The sequence below is a fragment of the Onychomys torridus genome, chromosome 7, assembly GCF_903995425.1.
Source record: "Onychomys torridus chromosome 7, mOncTor1.1, whole genome shotgun sequence".
Classification (NCBI taxonomy): Eukaryota; Metazoa; Chordata; class Mammalia; order Rodentia; family Cricetidae; genus Onychomys; species Onychomys torridus.
The window spans coordinates 61,437,115-61,462,873 of NC_050449.1; the positions used below are offsets into that span (position 1 = coordinate 61,437,115).

The following is a 25,759-nucleotide window of genomic DNA, read 5'->3' on the forward strand; positions in this document are numbered from 1 at the left end:
GCTTGGAATCATTTCTTCTTGACCTTTTATTAAAAATGGTTTAACTATGTTATTTATGTGTGTTGGGGGAAGTCATGCCAGAGGAAAACTTGCAGGGATTTTTCCTCTCCATCATGTAGGTCTCACAGTCTTCACTAGATTCTAATTCAGGTGATGAGGTGTAGCAGCAAACACCTTCTACCCACTCAGCAACCTTACTAGACCCTGGCCCTTCTTATGCAACATCTTAATGCTTCAGAAGTAAGTGACACTGTAAGTCTCATAAGATACCATGAAATGAACGAACTTTTAAAACGAGGCTGGTCTAACACTGCACGATATTAACTACCTTCCAGTTCAAGTGTGTGATACATATGAAATACAGTGGGAATACAGTCATCAGTGGGAAACACTGCTCAACACTACCCCATTGCTCAACCGAAATTTCAAGGTGTCTGCCCACACAAAAATAAGTTACATCTGTTACTGTGATAATCTAGGATCATCTCTGCCAGGATTGGATTGAAACAAAGCCCTGATTAGAAAAACGAAGACATGTTTATTTTGTACAAATGGCTAATCCGTGTCCAAGAGCCAAGAGGCTGTGAGTGTGCCAGGATAAGGCGACTCTCAGGGTTCAAGAGATGGCAGTGTCTCAGAGCCAAGTGACTTTGAAAGGTTCAAGAGCCAAGAGGCTGTAACTGTTCCAGGACCAAAAGCTACTGTCTCCAAGTGTCCCAGGGCCAAGAGTGTGAGCATCTCAGGGCCAAGCGACCTTCAGTGTCCATGGCCCCACGGAATCAGGGCTCAGAGCAGCAGCAGGGAACCCAGCAGCAGCTCACACTGGCCCAGCGGCCTTCCACGCTTCAGCCCGCGGCCCTTGCTCTCAGCCTTGATGCGCACTGCCAGGCGGCGCAGCTGCTCCTCCGAGAGCCCATCGAAGCAGCAGTCCTGGTCCAGGGCGGCCTTGCGGCTGCGGTGGAGAACGCTGGCGCGCTGCTGACCCGACGGTCTCAGCACCAGGCTGAGGCGGCAGCCCAGGGCTCGGGGTTCGAGCGCGGCGGCCGGACCCTCAGCGCGCAGCAGGCGGAGGCGGAGACACGCGCTGCGCGGGCAGTACTCGGCGGCCAGGTGCAGCGTGCAATCCCCGCGGCCCAGAGCCACGCTGGCCTCGGCTTGCAGGCGCTCCGGGCGTGGGCCCGCAGGGACCGGGGGCGCGCAGGAGGCGGCGCTCTCATGCTTGTCGCGGGAGGACGGAGAGCACGCGCTGGCCCGACCTCGAGGGGCCCGCAGCGCGCGGCTCAGCAGCCCATCGGGGACGCGCAGGAGGCGGTGTCTACGGGGAGCAGGAGTGGGCGGCAGGACCCAGGAGGCATCTAGGTTACGAGGCGCGGGGCGCAGGGCGTCCGGGACTCGGCGCGGACTTGCGTAGGTGTGCGCACGGCGGCGAAGTCCAGGCCGGGGGACCAGGGCGCCCGGGTGGCCGAGGAAGAGCGACTCCTTTCGGCGCGTGTGCGGGCTCTCGAGCAGCGCGCAGAAGCCGTAGGCGGTGCGTGCGCGGGGCAGGTGCGGCAGCGAGAGCGCAGCTTGTGAGCGCGGGTCCCAGTCGGTGCGACCCGCGTGGTCGTCCGTCTCCGCATCCGCAGCACAGGCATCACGCATCGCAGCCCAGGCCGTGCTAGGCTCCAGTCTCGGTGGGATGCAGAACTCTGGGATGCGGTCTGGAGTGAGCACGTTTACGCATGCAGCGGACGAGCGCGCTTTGGTGCGGCGGACGCGCCCCGGGAGAAACCCGTCTCGGTTCCGCAGGAGCTGCTCCAGGCACCACATCTAGCCGCTGGTCTTGGAACCCGTGATCCTGTTTGGAGCTGCCTGCAATACACAAACGCACACCTGTCAGAGGCAGCCGGGAGGAAAGCCGTCATTTCTGTCCTTTTTTTTTTTCGACTTCGTCCTGTCCAGACCCTTACAAGGCAAAATGCATCTGTCACCTCCGTTGCAAACTGTTTTCAGAGTTTGAAAAACAGTCGTTCATCACCCACCCCGTCTCCAATCGGCTGTCGTGTAGATTTGCAGCTTGCTGCAGTCCTCCTCATCCTCCCTTACTGGCCCTGCCTCTGTCCCTGGTGCCAAAAGGTGCTTTGATTTGTGCATCTGTGCACCCGTTTCCTGACACCTCAAGAGTCTAATATCACTCCAGTCAGCGAGAACACACACACACACACACACACACACACACACACACACACACACACACACACACACACACCAGAAACGGTGGCTCCTTTCAAAGAGCTTCAGGCCACCCAGGTCTCATAAGCTGGAGGGAACTGGGTTCCCAATTCATATACCTGGTGTTCGGAGTCAGATGGTTTTCAAACCCGAGAGATGCTGAGAAATTCAAAGCGCGCGGCAAGGTTGATCGCTGGTGTTCCAGGACAGCGGGTCAGAGCTTTTATACCGGCTGTCGCAGCGCTGCCTGGTAACCTGACGCCTGGCCCTCCCAGGTCCCTCTGCCACGTGGATGGATTTGCTTATCTGATCCCACAGCCGCCTCTTCTGCTACTGTTGGAGTCATTCTCCTCCAAAACCCTGAACAAGTTTGTTTCCTCACATGCAAAATAGGATTAAGTCTGGATCGTGTCGCAGTCCTTGTGAAGACGGAGGAACAAAACGAACAGGAACGCACAGAAGCACTCTGTATGCACCATTCAAAAGAAGCCAGAAGTCGGGTTTGTCTTACCAATGACCTTTCTCATATCCAACTTTCTTTGCTGCCTAGCGTTGAAAGCTCTTCACTTTCTGCATTCAGTTCTGATTTTAGAGGACCTTTCTCTGTTGACTTTAAATCACTCTGGGTTGTTGTTGGTGGTGGTGGTGGGGGGCTTATGGGGTTCTGGAAACATTCCATGTTTGTCTTAGGTGGGGTTACAGGGGGTGTATTCCTATGTAAAGAAATCATCTAGTGTACACTTAAGATTATATATGTATCTTCACAACCTTCTTAAGCGGGGTGCTAATTTTTAAATAGAGAAATAGACCTCATACATCCAGCCATTGGCATCATCCTTTGGAGACACGCACCATATCTGGCCTTTGGAGACTGTGTCCCTCTGAGACCCCTATCCTTTCTCTTGAAAACTGGTGTTTATCCTTTAAGAGAGTTGCTTGCAGCTTGAGTTGAAAGACATCCTGAGATATTTCAATTAGAGTTTGGACACAGGATATTTCTAAGATGCTGCTTTGCAAATGAATGGTCTCTTCAAGCAGTGCTGAATGAATTAAGTTGAATTCAGGCAAAGAGGTCTTCAGTTTGAGGCATGTCCTGTGTTTTGCATGCAGGACACACAGACAATGTGCTAGATAAACTTCATCTCTGGAGTTGTCACAGGGGCCTTAGGAATCAGATTGTCCATGTCTTATAAACAAAAAACAGCACTTCATAGGTTAAATAACTTACCCATAGTCATCAAGGACAGGAAACGAAAGGAATGCCAACTAATGGGTAATTAGTTATTGGGGGATTAAGGTATATTATTATGCAGTGTGTGTGTATGTAACATAGTAAATGCTAAAGGCACAGAAGTAGTGAATATCAATATTGTTATTAGCATTGACAGTGGGAACACTGACAGTAGTTAAGAAGATTGGGTCTGAAATCGTGACAAATTTTGATTCTAGAACAGTAGCTTACTATGAGTAAGTTACTGAATGTTTCTGAGCCTTGGTAGCCAATGTAAAGACCACAGTAATACATACCATAGGTTTGCCCTTGGATAAAATAAGTAACCAAAAGAATTAGGTTCGACATCGGACCTAATGTGCACAGTGTCAGTGGTTATGTCCTTTGTTATTAGAGTAATTACTCATTAGTTCATTCATGTGTGTAAAGCAGAATTTACAAAATGCTTCCTGGGTTTTAACTGCCATGAGAGATACACAAATCTAGGCTGTACCAGATCCTATCAGCTTATGTACAATTCCTAGAAGAGGAAGGAGACTGTAAAGTTGAGATATTTGAATTCCATCTAGCTAGGACAGTAGTGAAAAGGAAAAATGTAAAAATGTTTTTGGTTTTAATATGTGTATATGCACATGAATGTATGCACCACACTCATGCACGTGCATATAGATGCCCCAAAAGAACAGATGAAGGTGATGAACCCCCTGGAGCTGAAATTATAGGCAGTTGTGAGCTGGGAACAAAACTTGGGTCCTTTACAAGTGCATCTAGTGCTTTTAGCCACAGAACCATCTCTCTAACTTCAAAGGACTTGGGATTCTATTTTATATTTAGTCTAACTGGGATAATTGGAGTGGGTTCCTGTGTTTACCATGTCCGTGACTAGCTTCTCCTTCATCTTATAAACTCTATTCTGGGCTCAAATTCTTAGACCAGGGTGCAGTCTATGAGAGTAATTATATACCCAAAGGGCATGTACCTATGTTCAAACTTATCTTTTTCCTCATAGGGAATGTGCTGCCGATTTTGTGAGATCCCAGACACTGGTTAAAATGACAAGTACTATAAGAACTCAGTCTGAGAAACTGTGAATCAAGGTCACTAACCTGTTGAACCCAGCTTGTAAAACGGAAGCTGCCGTAGCTGTGGCGTAGACTGCTGTCAGGGTAGAGATATTCTTGTGAGTTCTCTGGGAAGACAGCACATGCTGGCTAACAGTTAGCTGTTGTCACTGTTATTGTGCGTGTTTGCTTAGCCAGGCCTTAGCTGATTCACACTGAAATTCTTGAAAAACATCTCTCTGCTCAGCCAAGCAAAGCCGGCTTATTTTATTTTTATTAACAGTTCACTTTCTTTAGTAACACCTTGAAAGCATTTCCTGTATAATGTTTCTTGAAAACAACAGGCCAATCCTCTGGGACCACAGTAAGTCTCATGTTTTGCTTAACACGTACTTGGGAGGTTGGTGTAATCTGGTCCAGCCAGATGCTAGAACATACGAATCTATACAGAAGAAGGCTATGTTCGTTCTGAGCTCATACCTGTAGCCATGGGGATATCTAGAGCTGGAGCTGTGAAAAGAACATAAACAGGCTGAACACCTTTGTGGCAGGAGGTACACTCGGAATCTACTTAAAAAAAGATTTATTAAGAATGACAGACAGAGGTTGGATAATGGGTTAAGTTAGAGAGGAAACATTCTGATGGTCTGTGGCACAGTAGGGTGAAGTTAAAAGTATTGTGTTGTACATAACTGAAAATACCTGGAAAAGACTTTGAATGCATTAACCATACAGGCAAATACAGGCTTAACACGATGACTATGTTTATTATCTTCATCAGAACTTTTTTTTTTTTTTTTTTTTTTTTTTTTTTGAGACAAGGTTTCTCTGTGTGGTTTTAGTGTCTGTCCTGAATCTTGCTGTGTAGACCAGGCTGGCCTCGAACTCACAGAGATCTGCCTGGCTCTGCGTCCCAAGTGCTGGGATTAAAGGCATGCGCCACCACCACCAGGCAGAACATTTCTTGATAGATAGACAAACCCCAAATCACATTGGGCCATATCTAGTAAAATGAACAATCTTCTTGTGTCAATATAAAGGAAGTAATAAAAAAAAAGATTTACAAAAATAGTGCACAGGAGGTTGGGTGTCTAGAAAGCCTAAGAGATGATCGGCTGATGCTCTGTCGGCACCTCTCATTCAACCCGGGAAAGCATAGAGCAAAGGACCTGTGGGCTTTAGCTTTTTAGCCATTAACTTGTGGAACACGGGGGAGCCGCTGGATTCTCCCTGGTCTTCAGGGTCTTCTGTTCATGTGGGTGGTTAGATTAACCAGATGTTCTGTCAGCTTCCTTGCTGTGCTGTCTCCTGCCTTTCACCTGCCGCGGCCTCCCCATCAGTCTGTGTGTGTGTGTGTGTGTGTGTGTGTGTGTGTGTGTGTGTGTGTTTGTGTGTGTTTGTGCGCGCGCGTGCGCTCAGGTATCCCATGCTTTGGTGCACACGTGGAAGCCAGAGACAACCTAAGGTGTTCTTAACCTCATTAGTTCTAGTTTAAAAAGCATGTGATAACTACAGTCACTACAGTGGTCATTTTCTTTAGCTAGTCCATGCTTCCAATTTCCCTCTCCTATAGGACTGTACTTGGGGTGCTGACAGTGTTTTAATTTTCAAAATTATTATTAGTTTATTTTATGTGTGTCTGCCTGCGTGTATTTCTGTGCCTCATATGTGTGCAGTGCCCACAGAGGCTGGAAGAGATCATCAGATCCCTTGGAACTGGAGTTACAGATGGTTATAACATCGATGTAGGTGCTGGGAATTGAATCTGGGTCCTCTGGAAGAGCAACCAATTCTCTTCACCACTGAGCCATCTGTCCAGCCCCCGATGGTGTTTCTTGACAATAGTCATGCTTGTTTTAAAATGGGATGGGGGAGAGTAGTGTGGGGTGGGGATGATGTAGATGTAATACTCACATATGAGGTTTTTTCTCTTTATTTATTGAGATTATAATATAATTACAACATTTCTCCCTTCCCTTTCCTCCCTCCAAACTCTCCTATTTACCCTCTTCATTCTTTCTGAAATTCATGGCCTCTTTTTCATCAATTGTTATTGCAGGCATATATGTATGTTTATATGACTATGTATATTATGCACATGTATGTATTTTCCTAAATATAGTCTGTTCAGTCCTTATAATGTTACTGGTATGTATGTTTTCGGGGCTACTGTTTGGCACTGTACAACCAGTGATATGTTCTTCCCTGGGGAAGGCCCCCTCTCCTGCTCTCAGTGTTTTTCAGTTGCCTGTGGTTCTTTGTGTAGTGTTAAGGTCTTGTGGGATTTTCCCTGTCCAGTTTGGTATCAGAAATTCTTTTAAAGAATAAAATAGGATGCATATATTTGATTTTTAAAGAAATGTGAGCAATTGGGCCATTACTGAAGGCACAAAGCCAGCCAGCCATCACATGCACACAGCCAGCCATCACATGCACACAGCCAGCCATCACATGCACACAGCCAGCCATCACATGCACACAGCCAGCCATCACATGCACACAGCCAGCCATCACATGCACACAGCCAGCTGTCACACCTCCAAACAAGCTCAAAGTGGAAAATGGCGAATTTTCAAAGCTCTTGGAATAACATTATTTGCACTCAAATGTTTGAATTCTCTACTTTAAGTTATTTTATTCTGCTAGTAGCCTTTAAAGGAGATCAAAGCATGACTGAGAGTCTAGTGGTGATTAAATTGTATAATTATTGACAGAGGAAAGGGTGGTAATGTGCAGAGAAGGAAATTAGTAACTCCTGTGTAGTTTGGAGGGAGTCACTTAGCATCCCGGACTTAAATTTCGATTACATTTTTCTCTAATAAGTTTCTATTAGAATTAATTAACTCACAAATTGTTAGTGAGAGTTACAGGAAGATGGCTACCAATGCCAGGTTTCCTGAGATAGAAGGTAAGAGATTAAGAACCAGAATTAAGCTTATAAGAACATTTGTATACATTCTTTCAAAACTGTGAAGTGCTGTTGAGCAGCAGGGAATGAGTACTGGTGGGTCAGTGTTGCCCACACCTCTCACAAGGTACTTGGCTGGTTGGACTACGGCATGCTGCTGTGTCCTCTTTCCTGGTCTCACTGTTTTCCAAACACTCTCGTCCCTTTGTTGCTGTTTTATTGCCTACCCCATCTCAGCAGCAACAGGCGCTGTTTCTTTAGACTACTCAGCCACTAGTCAGTAGGATGGAAGCAGGGAGAGGGAGGGCTTAGGAGGGGTTGGAGTTACTTCAGTGGCTGTAATAAAAACCGCAGAAGCAACTCAAGGGAGCAGGGGCCATTTTGGCTCACAGCTCAGGGCATTAGGTATTTGAAGCAGCTAGTCACATGGCACCCATGATCAAGGAGAGAGAGGGACAGATAGATAGATAGATAGATAGATAGACAGACAGATATAGAGAGACAGACAGACAGAGGAAGAGAGAGGCAGTGTGAGTGAGTTTTGTGCTCAACTCTTTCTTCTTTTTATTTAGTTCAGGATCCCACCCTCAGGAATGGTATCACTCACAGGAGGCAGGCTTTCCCATCACACAAGTGATTCCAGATCTTATCAAGTTGACAATTGAGATTTGTCATCCCAAAGGATGAGATTAGAAAGAGTTTGGAGACAGACTGCAGAGGGTGTTCTAAATGCTGGAAGCTGCTGGATAAGATTGAAGAGTGTGTTATAAATATCAGGTTATTATTTTTTAGTAGGTGACTACCTGATTCATCTGTGCTTTGGGAAAGTGACCTCTGGTGTCAGTCTGAAGAACAAATTAAAGAAAAGAAAGCCTGGAGGCCAGTGGGGCCAGTTAGTAGTGACCAGTAAGTGGGGACAAGGGAGACAGAAGAATTAAGGAAACCATCAGTATAGAGCAGGCAGATTTGCTGTTCATTGGTTATACACAGGGAAGCTGGGAGGGTCTGGTTTAGTCTGATGAGCAAGGAAAAACAAATGGTTAAGGATTTATTTTATGTGGTAAGATTGGAAAACTGAAGTAGCTCTTTGTCAGCTACTGGTTAGCACTGTTTGTTTTTGTTTTTCTTTGTATTTTACCTATTATTTATTTGACAGTGTCTCATTGTGTAGCTTTGGATGGTCTGGAATTCATTATGTAGACTAGGCTGGCCTTGAACTCACAGAGATTCACCTGACTCTTAGTGTTGGGACTAAAGATGTTTGTCACCAGGCCTGACCTTAATTTTTAATTGTATTTATTTATTTATCCATTTACTTATTTATTTTTAATTTATTTACCCATTTATTTATTTTTAATGTACCTTAACTTTAAAATTGTATTTATTTATTTATCAATGTATCCATGTATGTATGTATGTATGTATTTATTTATTGAGACAGGGTCTTACTATGTAGCCTTGGCTTTCTGTGTGTTTGTGTGCATGCCAGGCATAATGGAGTGTGGAGATCAGAACAACTTGAAGGTGTCTGTGCTCTCCTTTCATCATTGAGTCTCAGGATTTGAACATCAGGCTTGGTAGCAAGCACCTTTACCTGCAGGGCCATCTCACCAGTCCATTTCATTGCTTAAAAAACAAACAAACAAAAACAACAACAACAAAAAAACAAAACAAAACAAACAAACAACCCCCCCCCCCCCCCCCCCAATTCTAACATAGGACCTCATATAGCCCAGTCTGGCTTTGAACTGGCTAGGTAGCCATGAATGGCCTTGAACTTCGAACCCTCCTACTGCTGTCTCCCCAGTGCTGGGATAAGAGGCGTGCCCTGCTTTGACTGGATTATGAGAGGCCGGGGACTCGAACGCACAGCTTCGCGCACGAGCACCACACCGCCTTGCCCCAGGCTTCACTCTCTCTCTCGTCGGCCCCAGTGATCGCAAAAGCAGTGGAGGCGGTGGGGGAAGGACGCCTGCGCACTGGCGGCGACGCGCACGCGCGGCGCGGGGCGGGCCGCGGCTGTCAGTCTCGGCGCGCGCCACCGCCTTCCCCTGCGCGCTCGTTCCGGCTCCGCCCTCTCCCGCCTCCTGGTCCCCGCCATGGTGCTGGAGTCGGTGGTCGCAGACTTGCTGAACCGCTTCCTAGGGGACTACGTGGAGAACCTGAACAAGTCCCAGCTAAAGCTGGGCATCTGGGGCGGTAAGCGCGACGCCAAGGCCGGCCGGCGTAGGAGCGGGGGCTGCGCATGGTGGAGCCTGGGTCCCCCAGGGACCCTGCTGGGCATGCCCCTGTGGTCGACATCCCCGCGCAGGGGCATCGCGCTGCTAAGCGGTCCTCTTGAACCCCTCACTATAAAGCAAGGGGGAAAAATGTAATTATTTACCTCAGCAGCGGATGCCTGAGCGCGGCTCATGCTCCCCACAGTGCCAGCCTATCTCCCCTTGCATCTCAGCCCCAGGACCAGGCTTCCTTCTCCACTGGGTCCCCAGACCTGGGAAGGTGGGACGGGCAGGGCTGACAGTGAGAAGAAAGGCTTGCCTGCCCCCAAGGCATGACTCTTTTAACTCAGGCATTCCTACCTTGAGCCACTTCCTCCTTCGACCGTGGGCCCTGCAGTTGTTTTTTTTTTTTTTTTTTTGTTTTGAAGTAGACATCCCAAGCCATTGGCCGAACGTGTCCTTAATTAGGGTTGTCTGCTTGGGGTGCAAGTGCGGGAAGACCTGCCAAGGTTTTTATCCTGGGGATTAGGAGTAGACCAGTCTTGTGATCTTAGTCTACTTCTGCATTCTTTGCTAAACTTGCATTTGGGAGTGTAGCTCAGTGGCAGTATGCCTGCCTCAAGCCTCCTCAGCACCGCAGGATACCGGCACCGATTGGGTGTTTGGGGCTATGAGGAGTACTTTTATGTATTTACTAATTTACTGTAAGGCCTGGGAATTTTGTCAGTGTTGGGAGAATAACAAAAGCCAACTTAAATGGATGGAACTGCTTTTAATTGATGCGTTTTAAGTATATAGGCTTGCATTGTCCGGTTGGCATTTGCCAAAGAAGTTAGCCATTCGGTATTTGAAATGTGGGTCCACGCGCTGAATATAAAATTACACTGGGTTTTGTAGATGAGCATTTATTCCTAATGGAGTACAAAAAAAAAAGTATCTCAATTATGTTGGCCACATGTTAAAATGGTATCTGAGTGGATTTGGTTAAATACATTATTAAAATTCAAGACCATCATCATCAAAGTCAGTTTATGTTGAGGTTACAAGGAACATAATCCTGAAGCTAAAATGGATAGGCTGTTCCCATCTGCTCCCCCAGACTTGTTTATCACTATTACCTACCATTACCAATTACAAAGGATCTTCACATTATGTCTGTCAGAAACCCTGGCTCCTAAAATTAATGATTACAGAAGGCATCCTATTTTTATTGGGCAATGCTGTCATAGAGCTATGACTTGTCCCCTGAATTGTGGAGGAGCTTGTTTTATTTTAAAAATAGGTTACTGCTCATTTATTTTTATGGTTCTCCTCCAAAATAAAGACTTTGGATACTCATTCCTGCTACATGATGCAAAAGGAAAAGTTTTTTTTTAAAGGAGCTAAGTGTCTAGAGCCTTCTGTAGAAGAAGAGAGGTCAAGTGTTTCTTTGGAATTCTTGCAATAATGTCATTTATTAACATTTGAATAACATTTGAAATTGGAAAAAAGTGCTTCAGATCAATGTGAATGTTGATAGAGAAAGCCCATAGTTCTAGGCCTGCTGGTGTGTTGGACAAGTGATTTACTGTATGGACCTTTGTTTCTTCATTTCAGCTTTGGTAGAGGAAGTGTTTGTATGGTCTGAAGAGTTGAAATCACACCTGATAAGATGATAGTCCCATGTAACCATTACTCAGGTTTTAGTGGTTGTATTGTCCTGTGTTTAGGTCTTTTAAAAAGGAAATAAAATGTTTGGGTACAGTTGCAGATTCCTTCACTACCAAATCTTACTCACTTTTAGCAGTGGCAGTTGGACATGCTAGCATTCAGGGCCCTTCCAGTGTCAATATTCACTCTGTAAACAGTTTTGACAGCGAATACTGTCTGGAGATTCCCAGCTTCTTCACAACTGACTTTAAGTGTTACAGTGCTCTGTCACACCTTCCGCCTCACTGTCTTGTAGTGAAATCTAGGAACGGAGACTTCCTTAGCCTGCTTTCTGCTGGAATTTAGTTTGTGGTGCTGGGGAGCCAACTCCAGGCCTCGATGCTGCCCACTGACACGCTGTAGGAGCTGTATGTACCCTCAGCTTCGCTTTATTTTTATTTTCTTAGAATGAAATACTCCATCAGTAGTCTGCATTAACTGTGCAGTGTGCCTCAGCCGATACATGGGTTTCTGTCCCGGGAACAGTCCGAGATTGAGTTTTGTCTGCTCACAGCTCAGCTTGTGTAAAGTTTCACTACCGGTTCCTGGAAGTCATGTGCTTTATAGTTGTTGCTCAACGTGTTGTCTTTTAACCCTGATTCTCCTTAAAACAGAAATAGGATCAGTTGTCTGAGTTGACTGTTACTCTGACTGCTGGAGAAACCCCTATTAACCATTTTTGGGGGGGTTAAATCAAATGGGAATATTAGTGAAATCATTGATAAGATATATTACATATAGTCCTATTTGAAAACTATGTGTGTGTGAGCAGACAAAATTTATGTGTCACTGATTTTTATCCCTTCAAGTTTTGCCTGTTCAAGACTTTAGAACGGGAGGGTTCTTCTTGAAGAAGTTTCACATATTTAGTCTTTTTGTTCTTTGGAGAATACGTTGGTAAATCTTAACTGGCATATTAGACTAGCCCAAGCTAGTCAGTGTCAGCATTGGAGGGAGGGAGTGGGGGCTGTTTGGCAGTGCCTAAAATGCTTTTGGTTGAGCAGGCTTGTATTAGATAGATCCTGGGGCTACTGCTACAAACATCTAGCAGTGTGAGAGATGGACAGACTCTAACAAAGGGTTGTCCAGCCTAGCGTAGCAATTCAGAAACTGGTCCAAGGTGAAAATGGAGGTTGTCTCCTCCATGTCATGAGACCTATTGGGTAGACAGATCTTAGTAAGGAGTAAAAGAGGATCTAGAGAAAGTACGTTACCCTGAAGAAATTCCTAACAAGAGAAACAGGTATCTTAAACGACTGACATGTATCACGTCTGTAAAAATGCATGATCTTTGCTTGGATGTGCCCAGGGGGTTTTGAGAATCAAAAGGTGTTACCATAGTTTGAAAAACATTGTACTGGGCCTATGGAGACATTCACACAATGAAAGCCACAATAAAGAAGAAAACTGTAACTTGAAAAAATAAAGAAAGAGTTATTAGAAAGGCTAGAATCCGGTTATATATTTTGGATCTTGCTTTTAAATGGAAGAAAAAGCAAGGCCAGCCAGATGGCTCAGTGGGTAAGTGTGCTTGCTTGCCAAGCCTGACTGCCAGAGTTCAATCCCTGAGATGTACATGGTAGGAGAGAACCGACTCTTACACGTTCTCCTCTGACCTCCACAATCACATGTGCTTCCCAATATCTACATAAAGTAATAATTTTTTAACTGAAGAAACAAAACCAATAATAATAATAATAATAAACTTCAGAGGGACACAAAGGCCATTTCTTCAAAGATTAATGCCAAACAATTCTTAAATATTTTGAAAGTGGTTTAGGCAAAATGCCTTTTAAAAACTTGCTGCTGTAGAAACAGGCCTCAGTTACTCACTAGTTATAGGATCCAGGAGAAAAACATGTTACTTCTCTAAGCCTCAGTTTCCTGATCTGTAAAGAGAACATACAACACCCAGTGTCTGTGATGGAAGTCTAAGAAAGTCCTTTGCAACTGTTAGTGGTGGGTGGTAATGGTGGTCAGGACAACCTGCTGTTGCATTTTCTGAAGCATGCTTCCTCTAACGTAGTACATCTGCTAACATCATACATGCTTGTAAATATCTTTTATCCAACCCCCTCCCATTCTTAAAAAGCAAGGAAACTTTTTGCAGTTGGTTTTATACTTGATAGGGCTCGCGTTTTCTGTAGCAGTGTGTAGGACAGCCTCCAAAGGCTCAGACATATGCCTGGTGGGCAGGCACTGCCAGATGAGAATGCTTATCTAGGCTTTTGATCCCCACAAACTGGTACCAGCAGATAAATTACACAGCCCTTAGCTGTTTGAGAGGTATCCAGGATTTAATTGTTTTAAGAGTAACGTGTTTCTAAAACCGGGTGTCGAAATGTCAGATCTTTTGTAATTTGAGTTAAGCAGTGGTGTTGCAATGTAGGATCTACCAATTGGATTTTTCAGTTATTTACTGTGGAGGACCAGGAATAGCCTCCATTTCAGATTCTATGACTCTCACTTCCCTTAAAGCAGTGGACTAACCCTTAGATATGCTGTGTAGGATGCCCTGGGGTGGCTGTGGTGCCCAGGGACAGGAACCAGGGTGTAGTGTACACAAAGTTCACAACCCTGTAAGCCAGGCTCTGGAGTGCGGTTTCAGGTCCTGTCCTTCACCTTGGAGGCCCTTCCCTGTCAGCCTACAGTTATGGGCGGAGTTCCTATTCCAAATACTGGGGACTAAAATTGTAGATTCTGAACTTTGTTTCCCAGTATTTGGAATATTTGTAAGTGTATAATGTGATTTCTTGGGGATGACACCCAAGTTAGCATAAAATTCAATTTTATTTCATACACATATCGTGCATGTAGCCTACAATTATCCTCAGCATGCTGTGTTTTGACGGAAGTGTGCCATGTAAGATTGGGTGTATAAATTTTCCATCTGTGGCAACAAGTCAGCACCCAAAGGGTTTGGATTTGGGAGTGTTTTAGATTTTAGATTAGTGATGCTTAGCTTGTCTTGCTAGCAGAGAGCAGCCCGTGGAAGGAGAGTGAGCACTGGGCACATACCAAGGGTGAGGAAACAGGACAGGAAGTTAATCTCCCACCAGGTGTAGGGCTTTTGGCAGGTCACCGAGGGGAAGCCATTTGTTTCTTCTCTGCCAGTGAATCCAATGAATGAGGTGAGCGGGTCTTCTCTGACTGTAAGCACGTGTGGGTTGAGCAAGGCTGGAGCAGCCTGAGCCGCCCTTAGGTAAGTGCTGCTGCACTGTCTGCAGCTAGTGTGAGGCATGCTGGCCCAGTGCACAGTCCTGCCTTTCCTTCTTCCTTCCAGACTGATGGTGAAGAGCAGGTCACAGAATGTGGTAAGATAAAGAAGCCACATCTACTATAGGACAGTCCAGCAGGGTGCTACAGGGCAGTTTGATTTATCTTTACTTTCTTTAGCCTTGTTATATAAAACACTGTAGTGTCTAAGTACTTCTAAACCCATTGGAGGAATGTTTTTATTTTTTTAAGAATTTTATTTTATTTCATGTAAGTGTTTTGACTGCATGTATGTGTCTGAACCATGTTATTTTGGTGCCTATGGAAGCCAGACATGGGTGTCTGATTTTCTGGAACTGGACTTAGGGATGGTTGTAAGCCACCGTGTGGGTGGTGGGAACTGAACTTAGGTCCCCAGTAAGAGCAGTGAGTGCTCTTAACCACTGAGCTATCATGACTCCAGCCCCAGAGGGAGATCCTCCTCCATTTCCTTAGTCAACATTTGATATAGTGGAGACAACATTAGCTTATCTTGTATCACATAAAATTATCAACAAAAAATTCATTAGGGTAGGATAACATATCAAAGCGGTGCTTGAAAAGCTAAGTTGGATACACCTTCCTATGTATTTAAATAGCATCATCATTAGTTGAAAATCCACTCTTTTTTTAGAAATAGAGCTGGGAGTTGGAGCTTTGAAACCATTTGCTAGGAAGCTGTGCAGAGTGCCTTGGGTTTCGGGCTCTGTGGTGTCTGAGAGGAGAAAGTCTTGGTGACATCACAGCTCTCTGTTTTTCTCTGCCAAGACTTCTTGTTTCATCAGGAGACTGGAAAGTAAGAGCCAGTTACTTCCTTTCTCATGCACGGCAAACCTCAATGGAAACAATCTGGGTTGGTTCAATTTGGAGTCAGATAGTTCGATTCATTTGGAATGAATTGGTACAATATTTCCTTCAGTATCTGTGACAATATGAGTCATTAAAATAAGTTGATTCATGCTTTTGCAGACTGCTTAGTGGTTGAGCTCATTTGCTTGGGAGATGAGCGTCAGTAAACATTTGATACGAGTGCTGTAGATACATCAAAGAAATCTCGAAAAGTCACATAGCACTCACTATACAGGCGTTTGTCATTGTTTTAGGACATGTGGCTAGATTAGGGCCTGGTGTTTTATTTCTTGCCATTTCTGTTGTTGTGTCAGAGTTTGGATGACTCTTTATGTTTTATATTAAGAACTGACCAGGGAATCAGGAGACACAGGCTCTATTCTTAGTACAGTGGTACAGTCATTTTGTAACCTTGGAGAAACCACCCCACGCGCTCAAACACGGCTTCTTCATGTGACCATGTGAGGGGGGGGGATGAGATCTACATGGTCCTGGAGTAGTTCTGGAATGTATCCTGGGAACCCTGTTAGAGATAAGGTCTAGCGTGGTCATCTGCAGTGCCATTTCCTGTGTCCCCGAGGAACTGTCTCTTCCGGTGTTCCTGCTGTAATCCCTGACTCTTCACTTCTTTCTGGATTTTTTTTTTTTTTTTTTTTTTTTGGTTTTTCCAGACAGGGTTTCTCTGTCTTTCTGGATTTTTATATAACCTGCACAATGTAGAGACCCAGAGTACCACCAGCAGGTCTCTCAGTGCAGAGTCTGGTTATTGCATGGTAAACGAAGCAGATTGCTCAGGTGGGATTGGACCCTCTTACCTGTTCTAGTCTGCTGTCTGGCAGAGACCATGGTGTGCTGAAACATGGCATTGAGTATCCAAAGACTGGGTGTTGGCTTTTCCATGTGTAGGTCATCATGGTGTTCATAGGCCTTTCAGTTAGGCTCAAGAAACCTCTTTCTCTTTCTTGATGGGTACCACCAGCCTCCTGTCTGTGAGGATCCAGATATGCAACACATCTGTATATACATTTTTGAAATGACAGTTGATGGCCTCATTCGAGTTCGTTTTGTCCTGTAGTTATGTGCATCCTAAGACAATTAAGCCAATGTTTATTGAATACCAGTGTAGCTAGAGTTTTCCTGCCTGGCCCACAGTCAGGACAAATCTCTCTCACCTGCCAGGCCCATAGACTCTCAGACCCAACCTAGTAAACACACATAAACTTATATTGCTTACAAACTGTATGGCCATGGCAGGCTTCTTGCTATCTAGTTCTTATATCTTAAATTAACCCATTTCTGTTAGTCTATAAGTTGCCACGTGGCTTGTGGCTTACCAGTACCTTACATCTCTCTTGTCATGGCAGCGGCTGGCAGTATCTCTCTACCCAGCCTTCCACTTCCCACAATTTTCCTCCTCCTTGTCCCGCCTACCCTATCCTTCCTGCCTGGCTACTGGCCAATTAGCACTTTATTTACTTTAACCAATCAGAGCAACACATTTGACATACAGACCATCTCACAGCACTTCCCCTTTTTTTTTTTTTTTTCAAAAAGCAAGGTTTTAACTTTTATATAATAAAATTTCAGATAACAAAATAATTATCAAGCAAGAATTACAGTTACAATATTAAAGAAGATATCCTATCTATCTTATATTTGTGAGTCTAAGGTTTTATATCTAACTTATCTTTTATCATAACTGAGGAAATTATAACTATCTAGTCTTCAACCACATCAAAGACCTCAGAAGGATATAATATTACCTGAGAACCAGGAGAAGGATGCAAGCAACTTTCGGGAGTCTTGCAGGGTAGACAGAGATAGCTGGCAGCCTGGAAAGTCACCTAATGTTCCTTTGTAAAGTTGGGGCATTTTCTTCAGCCCACAGGGCTAGAGTCTCTTGGTCACTTTTTTTAGTGCCCTGTAGAATGTCTGGCAGTTTCCTCTGCAAAACAGGTACCTGAAGGACCATTTCACCAAGCAAAGTTCAGTGGTCACCTTCCTATGGGTCCTGCGTGTCCGGTTGATCAAGCAGTCCAGGCAAGAACAGTTTCTTGCCCAAATGGCTATTTTTGCCAAGGTGAAGATAAACTCCATATGTCTTCAATGCCCATCCTCCTCTCTGAAGTAAATCGGTGCTGCCAGGAGCAGACATGTCTCACTGTCCAGAAAAGTCTAAATTTTAAAAATATTTTAAATGCCATATTCTGTAGACCTTTGAAGTGTTTGAAGATTACCTGTCTATCTGAAATATATCCATGTATACCTAGAAAACTTAACATGACTATAAGTTTGACTACCATAGAAGACTAATTGATCTGAATTTCTTAATTATCTATTACAATCTAAATGAGTTGCATAAACATAATACCTCAAATGAGAGTAGAAATATATATACAGTATAACAAAATTAACTTTAAGTTTGTATTAGTAGACTAAAATCTATACCAATGTAAGACATTTTAAACAAGTTGTTCTTTAAAAGTAAGTTCATTAATCTACCCTTTCATTCTATTATATCTATATCATACCAGTGATGAGGGACACTGGTAGGGAGTTCATAATTGTGTTGGGGATTTATGTAAACTTAAGTGTTAAATACTGTAAGGGAGATACAGCCTAAGCCTCTGTGGAAACCTGGGGAGATGATTTCTGGTTGAAAGTATTTTTTTTTCCCCTTTCTATTTGTGTTTTGAGACAGTCTTACGTAGCCCAGGCCAGTCTCAAACTCCCTATGTAGCCAAGGATGACCTAGAACTTTCAATGCCCCTGCCTTTGTTCAGTATTGGAATCACTGGTGTGTGCCAGCACCACCAGATCTGTTTGCTGCTTGCCATAGAACAACATGCATGCTAGGCAAGCACTCTTTTTATTAACTGAGCTGCGTCCTCAGCCCTTTTTGTTTCTTAGTCATGTAGCCCAGGTCTCCTTGAGCTCACAGTGTAGCTCAGGCTGGCTTTGGTGTCCTGATCCTCTTGCCTCTACCTCGTAAGTGCTGGGAGAACAGGCATGTGTCACCAGACCCGGAGCAACGCTGTGTTTTCTCTGTTTACTTTGTAGATGACTACGTGTATAAAAGCTATTCGTGGACTTAGAACCTAGGCAAGCCTATTCCTTGTTAGGAGAGTTCCATTGGATTTAAAAAATAAATTGAGTGTTTGCATGTATGTATGTATGTATGTATGTATGTATGTATGTATGTATGTATGTGCACTGTGTGTATGCCTGATACCTGTAGAGCCAGGAGGCCAGAGAGGGCACTGGATCTTACTGGGGCTGGAATTGCAGGTGGCTGTGAGCTGCCCAGTGTAGGTGCTGGACACTGAACTTGGGTCCTCTGCAAGAGCAAGACATGCTCTTAACCTCTCAGCATCTCTGCAGCCCCTCTTGTTTTTCTATTCATTGACTTGGTTGTGTCTTCTAATTTAATAATTGCCTCTTTTTTTTTAAAGATGGTGTTACTTGTTAATTTAATGGACTTGCTTTCATGTCTATTTTTAATTCATTGGCAAGGATTATTTTATCCCTTCTGATTCAGGTTTACCATGTTAAAATACCCTTCAGACTTGACTCTGCAGCTTGTAACTGTGGAACTCTCAGTAGTGTGAGCTTGTGCAAAATCTCTGGAGCCTTTTAGTGAACACGGAGTGGGCTCTCCTTCAAAGCCTGACTCCTGCACTCCACTCCTTTCCCAGATCCTTTAGTCCGCTTCACAGAGCTCCTTTCCCGTGTCTCCCCGGACATCTGTGGACTTGAGGTTAAGTACCACCCGATGGCATGCTTGGCCTTCGTGTTTTCCTTGTGGGCAGAGTGTAGCGTGTCCACCTCCCATCGTTCACCCTCCTGACTTTGTTTCTTTTCGTTATTTTTAAGATAAGACACGACTATTTAGTCTTTGCTTTTTTTTTTTTTCTCCCTAGAAACTTCCTGTGTCCTCTAAGTGTTCCTATCTCTGGCGATCTAGCTAAACAGGAAAGTTACTTCTCTATGTTTGGAATTACTATTTCTGGAAGGAAAACATCATCTTTTTTTTTTTTTTTTTTGATATTTTTTGCCGGTACTCAGTTCAGTATGAAATGGCTGATTTTTTAGGTGGGATGTGTTTCAGTCTTACAAATTATTTAAGTGGAAGTTTCTGTGTTCTTGGGCCATGGAATGGAATGGATGCACATGTACCTGTCAGAACAGCATGCACGGGGTTGGCCAGTTGGCTGGTGCATCCCCTGTCCAGGGCACTGACTGCTGGCTGAGGGATGAATGCACTTTCCCCCATTCGCTGGGATGCTGCTAATCTGCAAGCTGCTGGTTTTCCTTCCTCTCTTGGTCTTGGACTAGTGGCTCCTCCTTTAGTGCAGATAGCTCCAGAATGATATCGCCGTGGCCACCATTTGTGTCGTTTATCCAGGAAGTATGAGCTAGCTAGTTCTTTGTTAGTTGTATGTGTCTGCAAGTAAAGCAGATGTAAGGTATGGGGAAGAAGTCCTATACAAACATTGAGGCAAATTAAACTTAGAATTTACGTTTGCTTTACTTTTTATTTCCTCATTTCCCCAATTTTGTGTCATGATTTTACTAAAAAGTAACCTGGTAATTATAAAAATTGGAAAATACTGAAGACGGTTAATACAAAAGCCATCCTGTGTCTTTAGTGATCGTCACTTACAGTATTCTGTTAGGTTTTTTTTTTTTTTGTATGTGATTATTTAATTTTTGATTTTACATCCCTACTGCGGTTCTCCCTCCCTCCTCTCCTCCCAGTCTCTCCCTTCACCTTCCTCTTTTCCCTCATCCACTCTTCTCTTCTACTTCTCTTAGAAAAGGGCAGGTCTCCTGTGATCATCAGCCAGCCAGGATATATCAAGTTGCTATTCTGTCAGGTTGTTTTTTTTTTTCCCCTTCTGTGACAGGTTTCTTTGTGTACCCTGGAACTCGATCTGAAGTTCAGGCTGGCTTCCAACTTACAGAGATCTCCCTGCCTCTGTCTTCCAAATGCTGGGATTAAAGGCGTGTGCCACCATCGCCCTGCTATTCTGTCAGTTTTTAAAATGTACTTCTTTGAACCTTGTTTGCCACGTTGGCAGTGGTCACTACCTGTTACTTCATTGTAGAGCCACAAGTCACTGTAGTAGAGACAGCCCTGCTTTCCCATGCGTGTTTATATATAGTCACATTTGCATGTTACATGCATGTTACTGTCTTACCAATTGTGAAAATGTCATTTTCAGTGTGGATGATCTGAGCACTCATTGAGAGTCTCTGGGTGGAACAGTCAGGACTCATGAGCAGGTTCAGGATCTCTGGTTACCTTAGAGCTTGTTAGACTACTGTGAATGGCTGAAGATAGGTGTGTGTGTGTGTGTGTGTGTGTGTGTGTGTGTGTGTGTGTGTGTGTGCGCGCGCGCATCTCTTCTGTTGGCTCAAATGGTGGTGGTGGGGTTTCATTGTAATTCTGTGTAAGACATCACATAATATAGTTAAACACAGAGCTGTGTACTTCTGTAATTTTCGAGACTGTGCTCACTAAGAATCACTTCTCTGGGTTAGAGAAATAGCTCTGTGGGTAGGAGCACTGTGGCTGCTCTCGCAAAGGACCCAGGTTCAATTCCTAGCACCCCCAGGGCCTCTCACTCTGTCTGTCCAGTTTCCGGGGATTTAGCACCCTCTTATGGCCTGCATAGTCACTGCATATGATGAGTGAGCATGAAGGCAGACCACCTAAACACATTTAAAAAAAGATTCCTGCAAGAGCTGTATACTCTTCTAGGGTTACCCTCTGATTTCTATGTTTGGCAATGGTGCCTTTCTTTCAATCTGGCTCCAAATTTAGTCTTTACTGTGACAACCCCTGTTGGACACTAAAGTTACTGCCTTATTTTAAGGTAGATATGTATGGATGTACGGATGTGACTTTGGGAGAGGGACTTGCTCTGTAGTTCAGGTGGCTTGGAATTTACTGTCTAGTCCACACTGCTCTCAAACTAATAGCTCACCTCAGCCTTAGTTTCCCAAGTGCTGAGGTCACAGGCTTATACCACCACACCTGGCCGTCCCAGGCTTTACTCTCTTTCCAGCCTTACTGTAGAGACTGCCTGACGGTCGAACTCTTTCCCTCCTCTCTAAATAAAAGAGCTAAAGTATTTCCTGCCCATTCCTGGGGGGTGGGGTGGGGGCTGCTTCCCTCCTTCTCTGCCTTTCTTGTAGTTTTCAACAATTGTTTTAGAAAAATTGGAATATTCCATATACAGAGGAAGCACACATTATTCATAGATGTGGCGTTGTTGTGGCACAGCTTACGTTTGCTTGGTTTCTGATTGTTGGTGTTTTGCATACACACGCACACATATATATGGTTTTAGAAATTGTATCAGTCCGTGTGGTGTGTAGCCTTTAGTAAACAAACACTATTCTGTAAACATTTTTGCCTGCCCTCCATTGCTTTGTTCTATAATGCAGGTATGTTCTGCTTCCTCCTGGACCTTGAGTCCTCACATTCTTCCATCTGTGTTCTTAGCTCTAGCTTTGCATACTTGGTGTTTGGTAGATGTGGCATGGTATACTAATGGCTGTATTAATGTTACGTTGTTTCTTGTCTTTTACAGGTAATGTGGCTTTAGATAATCTGCAGATAAAAGAAAATGCTCTGGTAAGGGTTATTTTTTTAAGTTATGCTTAATAGCTCAGTTAATTTGACAGGCTCTTAGAAATGTTTGGTTACTAGGCATCTGTACCAGGTACCAGATAAAGTGATTGAGTCACTCCAAGCAGGGTTCCTTATTTAACTATTTGCCATTGGAAATTATGGATTAAAGATTTACAGTTTTCCCCAAATGATCAAAATAGTATTTTATTTGCAAAATGTAGTTATTTCCATGGCTTAATTGGATTGTATAGCTTTTAGTATTTTTTGCAAAATAGAGTTTGTTCCATGACCTAATTGTATAGCTTTGTTGTCTCCATTTTTCTTACAGAAATATTTTTCTTCAGATTATCTGTAGACATTTTCCAGGCAAATTAGGGCTTGGTGCTAACCCGTGATGTAAATGATATGGAAGTAATGCAGTGACAGGGTAGCCAGGGTGTACTGAGGTAACAGTAAGGTAGGACTGGCATTTTAGCTTTAGTGAGGAATTTGCATCATTTGCTGTTAAGCTGAAAGCAAGCAGCATTCACCCTTCCCACACCCAATGTCGTTCTGTTTAACTTGTTATGCAAATCTGTAGCCAGAAATTTCTCTGGTCCTGCCTGGCCCCCCTGCAGTTGGGACAGATCTCTCCCACCTGTGTGTCCTGTAGCTGCTTGGTCCCAAGTAAACACACAGAGGCTTATATTATTTACAGACTATATGGCCTGTGGGTTAGGCTTCTTGTTAGCTAGTTATAACTTAACTCAACCCATTTCTATTAATCTATACAAAACTGAAGTTTGTGATATCTCTTAAGAATGTTTATTCATAATATTCCAGATTTCCTGCATGCATGTTTGTATGCATGTGTGCATACATGCTTCTTTTTCTTTTTCTGAGATAGGGTCTTGTGTAGATAATGTTAACTACAATCACTACCTAGCTAAGGCTTGCCTTGAATTCCTGATCCATTTCTCAAATGCCGAGATTACAAGCATGTGCTAGATTTTCTTTTTTCTCAGTTTCAGTTTCCTAATATGCTTGAGCACTGGTTCAGTAGCAGAACCTGCCTTGGCTTTGTGGCCTGCCAAGATGAGAAAGAGATCCTGACACATTGGAAATACTCAGAAACTGTCCTTCCCTGACTTTATGTGGCATGCCTCCATTTTTAACATTTTATTTAAAAATTTAGTCAAGTTCATTTTTTCTCAATTTATGAGAAGATTTTGTAAGAAAATAAGTGTAAATACAATTGTGGGCACAGTATTCATTAACATCTCCAGAAGACAGATTGAGCTGTCAGCCTAATTTGAGTTTTGGTTAAAATTAAAATAATAAGTTACTTTATAATTTATAGACTTTATTACTTAAAACTAGCTCCCTTTCACAATATAGCCAAATCAGTTTTTTTTTTTAAATTTTTTTTTTTATTTTATAGTTTTGTGGATGGAACCTTATGCCTTCCCTGTGCTGGGCAGGTGCTTTCACACTATGCTGTATCCCTAGCCTGAAGCTTTGCTTGGAAATGGGAATTTTATTCATTGTTAAAATTATTCCAGGAGACTAAAAATAACCACAGAGCCGTGCAGTGGTGGTGCATGCCTTTAATCCCAGCACTCGGGAGGCAGAGGCAGGTGGATCTCTGTGAGTCCGAGGCCAGCCTGGGCAACAAAGTGAGTTCCAGGAAAGGCTCCAAAGCTACACAGAGAAACCCTGTCTTAAAAACAAACAAACAAACAAACAAACAAAGCACGGGACAGCATTTATTAGGAGACTTATGTTGAATATGCCTGTCCTGACCCCTGGAGAATTATTCCAATTCTTTTGTCAAAGGTACTGTGATCAGTTCCTCTGCACCTAGAGTGTTTGTAGAATTGTATGATCATGAAAATGGATTTGTAGTTAATTGTACCCTACAGTATTGTAGTTCAGTGTTCAAATACCAACATTCATATATGTTAAATAATAACTAACAGCAAGTCTGCACTGGCTGGTTAAAGTTTAATAATTCTGAAGATTTTTATGAATGAGAGTTATGGCTTAGTGACCAGGAGTCCAGATCAGGCAAAAGTTATTGTTGTTGGTTGGCATGTATTTATCTAAGAGAAATTATAGTTTGGTAAAGGGTATGTTAGAGCCTTCCTTTCCAGGGGGTTTTGTTTACTCATTTACTAAATGTATTATCTGAAAGAATTATTCAGTGATTGTTTTTAGGTGATGTAAGCATATGGCCTCTGTTCTTTCCCATTTCATGTGTTTCAGATAAACAATGTCCATCTGTTTCATTTATTAAAATAACCTGTTCGTACAATTATTTTCCTTACGAACTCCTTTCTATTTATAATTTTGCTTCTCTGACTTCTTTATGTAAAACTACCATTTAATGAAGCATTCATAGCCATGAGTTACTCAACTGTATACTGTTGATGGACAGAAGTGAATTGGGGGGTGCTTAAAGAAGTCCTGTAACTTTTTTCTTTCTTCTGAAGAGTGAATTGGATGTTCCTTTCAAAGTCAAGGCTGGCCAAATTGGTGAGTACTTCACTCCTCACTGAGTGACTTAGTCCTTTGTAGTTCTTCTTTTACCTGTACTGTTTGACCCAAGAAGTCGTCTTTGCTTTACCAAAAGTGGGGGAAGTTTTTTGGTTTAATTATTTTCAGAGTTTAATTATTTAGAAATAATTAATTTCAGAGTTCTAAACCTAATGTACATCATATATAATACTTAAGTTTTTTTTTTTTTTAAATTGAAGGGATAGAAAATTACTCTCTAAAATGGAAGGACATTTGAACTGTGAAGGTCACGACCTCCAGGTTTTGGCTCTACTACATAAAACATCTCCAGTCTCAAAGCCGATAACCTAGTTTCCTATGCATTTTCTTTATGTATGTGAAAGTCACACACTTTTAAAACGCTGTTAAATAGACTGGAAATGAAGCTCATTTCCCTCATGATTGTTCACTCATCTTCACTTGATGTGTTGTGCAGCAGTGTGGTATGTACGAAGTCTCCTTCCTTGCAGCTAAACTCTTATCCGCCATCCGTAACTCAGCATATGCGTCTGCTGAGGAAAATTTTCAATAGGAGATTTAATCTACAAAGCTCTCTCAAATAGTCCATGTGATCTAGTTTTACTTTCACTTAAACAGAAATGTCTATCTGTATCTATCAGTTAACTGTCTATCATCTATTTACTATCCATCCATCCATCCATCCATCCATCCATCCACCCATCCATCCACCCATCCTTCCTTTCTGTCTATCATCTATCTATCATCTACCATTTATCTCTCTGTCTCTCTTTGTATCTATCTAATCTGATCTATCTATCCATCCATCCATCCATCCCATCTATCCCATATGTCTGTCTGTCTATCTATTCATCCATCCATCCATCCATCCATCCATCCCATCTATTCCATATGTCTGTTTGTCTGTCTATCTATCTTTCTTTCTATCTATCTATCTATCTATCTATCTATCCCATCTGTCCATCCATCCATCCATCCATCATCTACCATCTATTTCTCTCTCTTTGTATCTCTCTCTTTATCTCTCTCTCTCTGTATTTATTTGTCTATCTGTCTATCTGTCTGTCTGTCTGTCTATCATCCATCCATCATATCATCTGTCTGTCCGTCCATCCATCCATCTGTCTATCATCTATCATCTACCATATATTTCTCTCTCTTTGTATATCTCTCTCTCTCTCT

The 25,759-nt window shown here is 43.2% G+C and overlaps 2 protein-coding genes across 4 annotated transcripts in view; one reads left to right on the plus strand and one right to left on the minus strand.

Moving 5' to 3' along the window:
- Positions 1-520: 520 nt before the first annotated feature.
- Positions 521-1,817, minus strand: C2cd4a (C2 calcium dependent domain containing 4A). Its single transcript, XM_036193139.1, has one exon. The coding sequence runs from the start codon at positions 1,807-1,809 to the stop codon at positions 787-789; it is 1,023 nt and encodes a 340-aa protein (XP_036049032.1). The 5' UTR covers positions 1,810-1,817; the 3' UTR covers positions 521-786.
- Positions 1,818-9,454: 7,637 nt separating this feature from the next.
- Positions 9,455-25,759, plus strand: part of Vps13c (vacuolar protein sorting 13 homolog C) — a 160,202-nt gene continuing 143,897 nt past the window's right edge. For all 3 annotated transcript variants that reach the window (XM_036193188.1, XM_036193189.1, XM_036193190.1), the window contains exons 1-3: positions 9,455-9,610; positions 22,023-22,066; positions 24,535-24,577. In XM_036193188.1, coding sequence (XP_036049081.1) covers positions 9,511-9,610; positions 22,023-22,066; positions 24,535-24,577 — 187 coding nt within the window. In that variant the 5' untranslated portion in view covers positions 9,455-9,510. The remainder of the gene's footprint in view (positions 9,611-22,022; positions 22,067-24,534; positions 24,578-25,759) is intronic.

Coding starts and splice junctions, on each gene's coding strand:
- C2cd4a (XM_036193139.1), bottom strand. CDS start 1,809: ATGTGGTGCCTGGAGCAGCTCCTGCGGAACCGAGACGGGTTTCTCCCG.